General features: G+C 44.7%; 1 protein-coding gene across 3 annotated transcripts in view; it reads right to left on the bottom strand.

The window, feature by feature from the left end:
- Positions 1-5,293: 5,293 nt before the first annotated feature.
- RALBP1 (ralA binding protein 1) overlaps positions 5,294-10,414 on the bottom strand; it is a 58,453-nt gene continuing 53,332 nt past the window's right edge. For all 3 annotated transcript variants that reach the window (XM_080821377.1, XM_080821376.1, XM_080821378.1), the window contains exons 8-10: positions 9,753-9,874; positions 8,975-9,098; positions 5,294-7,216 (exon numbers count right to left, since the gene is read on the bottom strand). In XM_080821377.1, coding sequence (XP_080677503.1) covers positions 6,950-7,216; positions 8,975-9,098; positions 9,753-9,874 — 513 coding nt within the window. In that variant the 3' untranslated portion in view covers positions 5,294-6,949. The remainder of the gene's footprint in view (positions 7,217-8,974; positions 9,099-9,752; positions 9,875-10,414) is intronic.

Raw genomic sequence — 10,414 nt, 5'->3', positions numbered from 1 at the left:
TTTACTAAAACATTCCAAAGACACACAGCTCGAAATCTAGAATGTAGGAATGTTCTGATTTCCATCTTAGTTGAAGATCGTCTCCCTGATAGAAAAGAAGCAAACTGAAGATGATGTACTTGGATGGCTGGGTCAGCCTCTTGGCATCATTCAGGTTGCAACCCAGTTCTTTGAGGGGTAAAAACAACTATACTGGGGGTGCCCAGCTGGCTCAGTCAGAATGAGTGACTCTTGATCTCAGGGTCATGGCTAAAGCTCCACAATGGGTGTAGAGATTACCAAAAACAAACTTTTAACAGTAAATAAATAAAAACAACTCACTTGTCTTACAAAATGAGTCTCCACAAGAACAGAAACGTGGCTCTAAAACCATCTAAAGCTCTTCCCGCCATATTTACAAACCCCCAAACCCTACCCACCCCGTTCATCTCAGAAGGCTTTGAGAACAAAAGTCCTTCTTGGTGGAAGTTGCGTTCTTTCTCTGTGTCTTCTGAGATGGAAGAATTCTACCTGGTCTGCTCTGTGTAATTCTCATCGGGAAAAAAGATCTTTAAATTCTCTACAAATATTAGTGGAAAGTAGAAGCCATGTGAACAGGTGACCTTAATTTATTCTATTCTGCCTAAAACAAAATTTGTACCCGACTGTTCTTTCATAAACTAGTGAGTTCTGCACTATTATAACTATCTTAGAGCTGAAATCTTAAAGCTCTAAGACCTCTGTTTGTGTCTGCAGGTTTAGGCATGTCAGTGTATATACCTTATAAATGTGATTTTTTTTTTTAGCTCCAGATGATGTTGCCTAAATTAATTTGTACGGAGCCCTATTTGGCTTAAGGACAAGTGTTATATAAATCAGGTATATTCTCAGAACACAGAAACTAACCCAAATGTTTTTCAAGTTCATGTGATCTAGGATAATCTTCAGTAAATAAAATCCAGTTTAAGTTTGTTGGTTTAATTAAAACAGGCATGTCTTTAGAGTTATTAACATTAAATATAATGTGAACATAAAACTTTTATTCTACCTTAGTTTACTAAAAATCAAATAAGCTCATGTCTCTGTTACAGAATTTGTCAGCAAGAAAGGTAGGATGGTGGTTAGCATTTTAATATCGTGAAATTTTCATGACCAGCCTAAATTGTTAAGAAAAAATGAATTAAATAGATGCAAATTAAAGTTTATAAATGGTATGTCTACTTAAAAATAGTTTTCAAAATATTTTTGGTAACTTGAAACTTTAAAGTTATACTGAGATAAATAATGGATATTCATGGAATATCGAGATCAGTTTCCAAATAAGAATACTGAAACACTGGGGGACCTGGGTGGCTCAGTCGGTTGAGCATCTGACTTTTGGTTTTGGCTCAGGTCATGATTTCAGGGTCATGGGATCCAGCCCCAAGTGGGGCTCCACACTCAGCCGGGAGGCTGCTTGACATGTTCTCTCCTCCTTCCTCAACCCCAGCCCCTGTACGCGCTTGCTAGGTCTCAAATAAATACTTTTTTTTTTTTTAAGATTTTATTTATTTATTTGGCAGAGAGACAGCCAGGCAGAGAGGGAACACAAGCAGAGGGAGTAGGAGAGGGAGAAGCAGGCTTCCCGCTGAGCAGGGAGCCTGATGCGGGGCTTGATCCCAGGAACCTGGGATCATGACCTGAGCCACCCAGGTGCCCCTCAAATCTTAAAAAATACTGAAACATTAATTACTGAACAAAGGTTTACCACTTTTCGCTTCCTTTTATAGAGGAAATCAAGACATTTGGCTCTATCAGTAAACACATTTTGTGCTAGGTTGGAAAATTTACTGAGAGGAAGAATATGCTTTTAGGAACCATGAAAATGTATCTATAAATCTGGCAATCCATGGACTCCTAGCTTAGGAGTCTACAATTGTTTACTTCTCTGTTTTCACTAGGAATGAAGGATCCTGAAGGTGACAAATTTTAATCAATGCATAGTAACAAAAGCTTCTTAGAAATAATAAGGGTGGGGGCACCCAGGTGGCTCAGTCAGTTATTAAGCACCAGACTCCTGATTTCTGCTTAGGTCATGATCTAAGGGTTATGAGATCGAGCCCTGCCTTGTTGAGCCTGCTTAAGATTCTGCCCCACAACCTCTCTCCCTCTACCCTCCCATTCTCCCCTCCCCACCAACTCTCTCAAAGTGGGAGGGGGGGGGGTGAAAGGAAACACCTGTGTATGGAAAGTAGATAAGGAGAGTAAAATGACTGGCTAAATTTTCCACAATTAAGGAGAAAACCCAGGACAAAATCTGGACAGAAAAAAGTTGTAAAAAGCTTGTGGATAAGGAATCTTGGGAAAGTAATTTAAGTGTAGTGAAGCTGGCTGAGACTGGAATATAAAGACAAAATATAGATTAAAGAATAAAGATTAAATCTATATTGGAATATAAATGCATTAAAAATGTGTTTTAGGAAAAAACCATTTTAGTATCAAAAATACACAGATACAAAAATCAGAATTTGGTTTTCTCTCTGTTAAAAGGACAAAGTTTTCTTAGATGATTGTTCTGCTCCTAATAAGAAATTGCAAAGGTGGTTTTGTGGGGTTGTCTTGAGCAACGATATTCTTCCCCATATTACTTACTCACTTTACACTGTTTTTATCAGGTATCTGATTATTTAAGAAAACCCAGTCTTCACAATATTGAGAATTTCTGTTCACAACTATATATCCGCCTATATTTACCTCAGTATCTCTTCTATTGTGACTTGCACTAGATAATTATTTCATAATTACCTGTCACCCTATTTAATCAAATATTCAAAACTTTTGACATTTTCTTAAAATTCTCAATAGTTTGTTGTTGTTGTTGTTTTTACCTCAAACTAACTTCGAGATTTCCCAGAGGGCCCTGGAAAATCTCAAAGGCTGTCTTTCATTAATTTAACATGTTAAAATATGTGGGAAGCACTGTCAAATGCTTAGATTATATGTGTACGGTAAACCTTTGGCTATATGATGGGATGCCTGGGTGGCTCAGTCGGTTGGGCATCTGCCTTCAGCTCAGGTCATGACCCCAGGGTCCTGCGTCGAGCCCCCGCATGGGGCTCCCTGCTCAGGGGGGAGGCTGCTTCTCTCTCTCCCTCTCCCTCTGCCTGCTGCTCCCCCTACCGCTCACTTGCTTGCTCTGTCAAATAAGTAACCCTTAGGTTATATGTGTATGGATATATATTACTAACATAAGTAATCCAGAAATTGCAACTTCTAGATATTTGTCAAAATTCTCATTGTCCAATTACCTTAAATGATGAAATAACATTTCCTTCTACGAAGAACTCATCAGATTATTAACCATGGGCATTTTTAAAGTCTTATAATTTACAGACAGTTGCTTTACCCTGATGCTTTTGTAAAAGTGAGATTCGTGGAAAGGACCCTACCAAGTACTGTGACTACTGACACTGCTGCCGAGTTACAAGGTATTAAACCCTGGGTGGAGATTTCACACTGAAGATGGCTCCACCTGACATCTAGGCCTGTGCAAATGGACGGAGATCTTAAAAGAGAGACCAGGAAAAAAAGCAGCCAACATTGAGGTAGACGGCATCCTCCTACGGCGTGGGGCCAAGAATGTTTCTTTCTATTCCTTCCTTCTCTGACCATCCTTTCCCTAATTCTTACACCATGAATGTCTTTAGGATTCTTCTGTTCACATTTGCCTTGCCTCTGGCCCAGAAACTACCTTGTTCACATACCTCAAGCAGGTCATCAGCATCTAAACAACTGCTGGATTTGTTACAATGCTGGTGATCCCATAGTTGTGTCTATCACAAGCTTCTCTCTGATTCCCAATCCCTTGGTTTCTTTGGAACAAGTTCAGCCCTCTCTTAGTCCTGTCAGGCCCCCTAACCCTCAGGTCAATCCCTCTCTCTCCAGTTAACAACCCCAAACCTGGGGAACCTTGCATCCAGGCTCCAGACCAAGAAACATACAAGAAGCTACCCAGAATAAAACCACCCATGCAGACCATAGATTCTGAAATTGTACTGGCCTCCGTGGCTGTCAGCTGCCTGGGCCCTAGCCACAGATGCAAACATTTCCCAGGAAGCCTTCGTGATTCCAGATTCACTTCCTTCAACAGATTCCGCTCTTCACCTGGCTAAGCATGAGTGCAAATGCGGTGATCAGAACGTCTCCTCAGCCCCTGAAGGTCCTGAAGAATCTGCTGCTAGAGCAATAGCTGCCCCACAGCGGCAAGCAGACCCTCAGCTCTTCCACCAGAGAGAATCCTGATACCAGGAAGGCCCTTGGTTACCTGTCAGCTGAGCAAGGAGGTGTCTGTGCTGTGGCCAGTGCCACTTGCTGCACTTGGAGACACCTGTGCGCCACGTGGAGACTCAGCTAAGACCTGTGAACACACCAGTTGGCATAAGTGACTCCTTCAAACAGGGTCTTTGTTGACTGATGTGGATCTTGGGGACCATGGCTCTGGAGCACACGCCGGAGACTGGGATTTATCCTGCTTATAGCCCTAATAGCTCCCTGGTCTGAATCTCTCAGAAGCTTTAAATCCATGTATGCTGCCACTTACCAGAATGCAAATGATCTCCCTAAAAATACAGCATCAGAAAAGGAAAAGAGAATGACCAAATTAAAGAATGTGAACCCAACACTGGGCAAAAACTGCAAGAACACCAGAATGGGAGCAGAGAGGAGCACGAATGCCTTAAGTTTTGATCCCATCTCTCAAGACTGAGAGTCTCATCAAAAGGGGGGTTAGTGTTAGAAACAAGAGGCCCAACACAGGGTCACTTATGTTAAGCCCCATGTCAGCAAACACAACTTAGTTATAGCTTCGAGGCTCCACGCAATGGAATCTTCATCAAGACTCGCCCAATCCACGCTAGTTAGTCTGCTTGACAGACCTGTCAGCCCCTAAAGTAAGTGACTTTGTAATAAATAATAAACGGCCTTTTCTTTTGCCAAGTTGGGCTGACTGACCTATGCTTCGTTTCGAAGGGCACTTTGCACTGAAGCAGGCCATCACTCACAGAAGAAGCCACAGCCCCGATCCCAGGCAGCTGGGCCGCATGATCACATGCTCCCTCAGCAGCAAGCACCTACGTGGGGAAGGAGGAGGACAGCAAACCTCGCCACCAGCAACGGGCACAAAGTCCACCAAGGTGAGGAACAGACAGCGAGTTAAAACAAAAGGTTAGGGCACTCTTGGACCGTAAGTATCAAACCAACTCTGGGTCAGCCACAGGATGCTAACTACTTCAAAGAAAGAACGAATACAAAAAAAAAAAAAAAAAAAGACGCTGGGTTTGGTAGTTTGTTTTTTTTTCCTCAAATGGCTGTTGAATTTATTTGCTTGATCAATAATGGTCCTGGCAAAAATTAGTTAACCAACGCTGAGACAACTGTAATGAAATACTAATTTTAAAAATCCATGACACCTTGATAGAAATTAGAGTTTACACAAAAAAAGGAATCTTCAATATTGCCAGCAAATGAAATGAATGTAATATGACCGACGGGACAGCAAGAAGGCTTTTATATGTTTATATTTGACACCTGACCATATTTTCAGTCACCATAATATCTTCTCTCCAGATTTAAAAAAATAGTATGCTGATTTCTATAACAAAGCTTTTTTTCGTACAAAAATCAAACAATGGCCAACAAGTCACAACAGTGCAATAGGTAGAGAATAAAAAACCGCATCAAACAGGTGCTGAAAATAAATAGTAACTAGGAGAGGACAGAGCCCTCGTGGGGGGTTTGTTTCCATCACCTTGAGTGTGTGGGGTCTGTCTTCACAGCCGTGAAAGCTGACCTACCTCATGGGTGCCACTGATTCCGACAGAGTGTGACTGGACAAGGGTGCCTGAGGGCGGACCTCCCAGATGCCTCAGTCACCAGAGAAGTTGCAGAAGCAAGAAAACGGGGTCGGGGATCACAGCTATCATTTAAAGGAAAAGTGGTTTTTTTTTTTTTTCTATTGCTCAATCTTGTCAATTGGGAGTCCATCAGCAGGTTCACTGAGATGAAACGGGTCACTGAAAACTTTTGTCTAAGAGCATATATGGCTTATTCAGGCAAAGAGACTTTTACATTCTAGCCCAAGCAAGCAATCTCATTCTGTGTTTAACGGCAGATCAGTCACACAGATTATTTCTGGGTTCAGAAACAGATCCTCGGTGTGGATGCCTCAGGCCAGGCAGCTACCTGCGACCAACCCAGTGAAAACATGCGCTGATCACCAGCAGCGAGGAGCCCACAGGAGCGAGGCGGCTGCCCCGGGGCCAGTGGGCAGGCTCCGCCAGTAGCTCTGTCTGGAACTGGCTAGGCCATCATGTGACTCAGGCTCGTGGACTGGGGTTTAGGACTGTCAAAGGAGAGAGTGACAAGGGTGGGTAAAGGTTAACCTCAGTAAGAGCCGTTCTGGCCCATCAGGAGATATGAGGCAGCTCCCCATTATATAATCTGCACCGAAAAGGTGTAAAAGGCACGAGCAAGAGTGACTAGTAAGCAGAGATCCCAGAGGGTGAGACTGTGGGGCAATCCACAAGGCAGGAACAGTGTTCACCTTGTTTGGTTCCCCCCCCTTGAACGACAGAAAGAGATCCTGATTCTGCTGTAATAAAAAAGCAAAGAAAGACGATTTTTGGTTTAAAAAGAAGCCACTCAAGGGTTAAAATAGTTTTAAGTTAACAAAGAAAATTAATCTTCAAATAAGCTGACACTATCTGGAAAACTTATCTGTCCCCTACAAGCCCACACTGCGTGCACTGCTTTGTCCTCCTGTGTAACCTGAGCCTGACGCGGAGAAGTCATACGTGTGAAAAGAAGGAAGAGTCTGAGAAGAAAAGACATCTTTACAGAATGTACAGCAGAGAGTTGTCCACTCCGACTCTCAGGGTTACAGTAAGATGCACAGGTCTCGTCGGGTCTGGGGATTCTGTGACGCTCAGGCTGCTCAGATGGGCGTCTCCTTCCTGTCTCTGCTCGGGGACGGCTTGGCCTGCTCCTTGCCTGCCTTTGGCTGCTCCTTAGCTGCTTTCGTCTCTGGGGCGCTGTCTCTGGGCGGCTGCCCGGCGCCCCCACGCCTCTCGGGGTCGTCGTCGTCCTGCACCTGCGGTTCGGGCTTGGCTCGCTGCAGCTGGAGCAGGCGCAGCTGCACCCGCAGTTCGATGATGGCCTCCCGCTCTTCGTGAATCGCTTGATTCAAATGATTGTTCTTTATCTTGAGGAATGACAAAGGAACAGTTGTCACTTAAGAAGGGGAGAGGGACAATGAGGAACAAGGATATCCCACACAAGAATCTATTTCTGTTTAGTCAACTTGTGAAACAGGAGAGGAGAACACAAATATGCAAATGAGACACATAAACACCTTGACCTGGAATGCACAAAATCCTCCTTACAGAAGAGTAAACACATCTGGAAAAGATACATGCAACAACAGAAAACAATTTGCTTAATGATATTAAATATTTTAGTGTTTAAAACCATTTTTAAAATGGTTTGTTTTAAACTGGCTCCTGACCACCCCTTAGATAAGTGGAAGATAAAAGTGACTTTACCAGCCATCAGAAGTGACAAGTCAGAGACAGGAGGAAATCCTAGACTTGTCTCAAGAGCGGATGTCCTTGTCTGTTGTGAACGGCATCACTTCACACATGTCCCATGGTACTTGGGCAAACTAGAGCGCTATCAGTTCTACAGTGCTTCACTCCTTCAGCAAAGCCGAGGGAGCTAATCCCAAACTCCACTGAGCTCCCGAGGCAGCCGGCTAGCGCCTGTGGCTCAGCAGTGGCCTTCACCCGCAGCACATGTGTCCCAGCCTCCCCCGCAGCCAGCCTTAGCTGGGCGCCGCGCCTCTGACAGGGTCGGGCAGAAGCGCTGGCTTCTACTTGGGCTGCTTGCCCTTAACCACCAGGCATTCTTGGGTTCCTTCCCCGTTCCTGCTAAGAGTGGATAAGACCTAAGGGGCTACTCTGGACCCCACGTGTCTTCCACTCGTGTGGAGGGTGGGAGACCTAGATGTCTGCCAGGCGAGGCACAGAACTGTCTTGTTCCAATCACGAAAGAGTATTCTCTTCGTTACAGCAGCTAAGCCTGCACCCTACGTACTACAATTCTGGAATGTTTTCCTACTTAGGATTTTCATATGATCTGTAAACTAAGAAAGCAAAATAAAGTGCCAATGCGAGGCCCTTCTAAGGAAGGGAAGCTACCTGGAGGCCCAGGTCCCAACTGTGGCTCTGCTTTTTCCACAACACAGCCCTGGCTATGGCAAGTGTTCTGAGCCTTGAGCCTTGGTGGGCTGCCCCCTCTCAACTCTGTCCACAGGACTTACTGTTTTCTGTGGAATTCTAGTTTTCTATGCAGTGGGTGGCTCTGATCTGCCCCAGCTGCTGAATTCACTGGGATGAGAGAAAGTTACCCCACCATTCTTAGAATCTAAGACAAGAATCGCCTTCTCTCAACCCTGAGGTAAAACATCCGCAGACAATGATTAATCTGGGGTAAAAAGGGAAATTCTGATCAGGATCATGTAAATCTCTTGCTTTCATTTCACCATGCGCTTGCCTCCCAGATCCCCAGCGCCAAATTTATTCACACTGGCTGCTTCAAGGGTTGAGGGATGAGAGAAAACTTTGTCCCCATTTTACCCACAGGTGAGTCAGGTGACTTTTTCTTCTTCCACAAGCATTTCTCTTTCTGTTCATCTCTGGGAAGTTAGCCCAGATCTTCCACAACTGTTCAAGGACAGTCAGGCGAGGCTTCCCCATAAGTGGGAGTCACCACACCCAGGGATGCCTGGTGAGGTCACACCTGTGCTGTGTGCTCGGCCAGGACCAGCTCACACCCTGCACACTCTGGTGAGATGTCCGCTAAACTCCTCTCTACTCAGCCTCCCCGCTGTTTCCCAAGGAAAAGAAGACAACTTCTAAGGGAAAGAGGTGGCCTCTACAAGTTTTGGGAAGCTGGTGCTCACTTCTAGCTCTTCATTCTGCCTCTGTAAGTCCTCCAGGATGATCTGAAGCTCCTCTTCGTCCTCACTCTCACTCTCACTGTCCGAGGAGTACTCCTCGGTCTCACTGCGGCCATGCTGCTGACGGCTGTGGGCAGGAGATCAAGAGAAAAGGACAGTGAGCAGAGGAAGGAATGCTGCTTCCTTCCTACCCTTCTTTTAGATTCACCAGGTTTTCATGAATCAGCTTAATATTGTACCATTCTTAAGGCTTAATCAAGAAGAAACTTAGGGGGGGGCGCCTGGGTGGCTGAGCCTCTGCCTTCGGCTCAGGTCATGATTTCAGGGTCCTGGGATCAAGCCCCACATGGGGCTCCCTGCTCAGCAGGGAGCCTGCTTCTCCCCCGCCCCTGCCTACTTGTGATCTCTGTCAAATAAATAAATTAATTAAATCTTTAAAAAAAAAAAAAAAAAGAAGAAGAAGAAGGCGGCGCGTGGGTGGTCAGTCAGTGGAGCGCCAACTCTTGATTTCAGCTCAGGTCATGATCCTAGGGTCATGGACTCGACCCTGTTTGCGCTCCATGCTCTGCAGAGTCTACTTTAGAGTCTCTCTCCCTCTCCCCTCACCCCCAATTGTGTACACACTGTCTCTCTTAAATTTTAAAAACAAAGAGAAAGAAACTTAAAGATGACTGATTTGGATGCCTAGTTCTTTTGTATGAAAGTCTGAGAGCTAAAACAATTTTATGTTTATATTTAACTAAATATTCTTGTAAACTTAAAACCCTCTGCTTTCCTTTACCTCTGAATTTCAGCAATCTCGGCTCTGAGGCGTTCAATCTCTTCTTTTTCTGAGGCAATCTGTCGGCGCAGAAACTGCTCCATGGCTAGAAGCTCCTCCTGTTCAGTCAGGATCTCATTCTCCTGAAATAAAGACCACTGGTGAACACCTTTTAAAGTATGAGTCTAGAGGCGCCTGGGTGGCTCAGTGGGTTAAAGCCACTGCCTTCAGCTTAGGTCGTAGTCCCAGGGTCCTGGGATCGAGCCCCGCATCGGGTTCTCTGCTCAGCGGGGAGCCTGCTTCCCTCCCTCTCTCTCTGCCTGCCTCTCTGCCTACTTGTGATCTCTGTCTGTCAAGTGAATAAATAAAATCTTTAAAAAGAAAAAGAAAGTATGAGTCTAGGAAAAGTCACTTTTCTGGGACATTGTTCCCTTGAGTTCTTTAGCCCTATACGTACATAACACAAGTTATGGGAAAGCTTGGACTGCAAAGCTTGTATCCTGTTTCCTTAATGTTAAGGCTCTCTGAGAAAAGGCTCTCTGGGAGGAATGTCTAGATTTTTCTCAAGACATAAAATGCCACCTAGGAATCCCATGTCCTCATTTTGCAAAAGTTCCCTATGAGGCCATCACACTGGGGACAAAGCCAAAGGTCAAGTGACTATGTCTGTTTTTGATTCTCAG

The sequence above is a fragment of the Martes martes genome (genome assembly GCF_963455335.1).
Source record: "Martes martes genome assembly, chromosome: 13".
NCBI classification, from domain to species: Eukaryota; Metazoa; Chordata; class Mammalia; order Carnivora; family Mustelidae; genus Martes; species Martes martes.
Note: the sequence above shows the minus strand (reverse complement) of the source record. Positions and strands in the feature narration are given on the sequence as shown.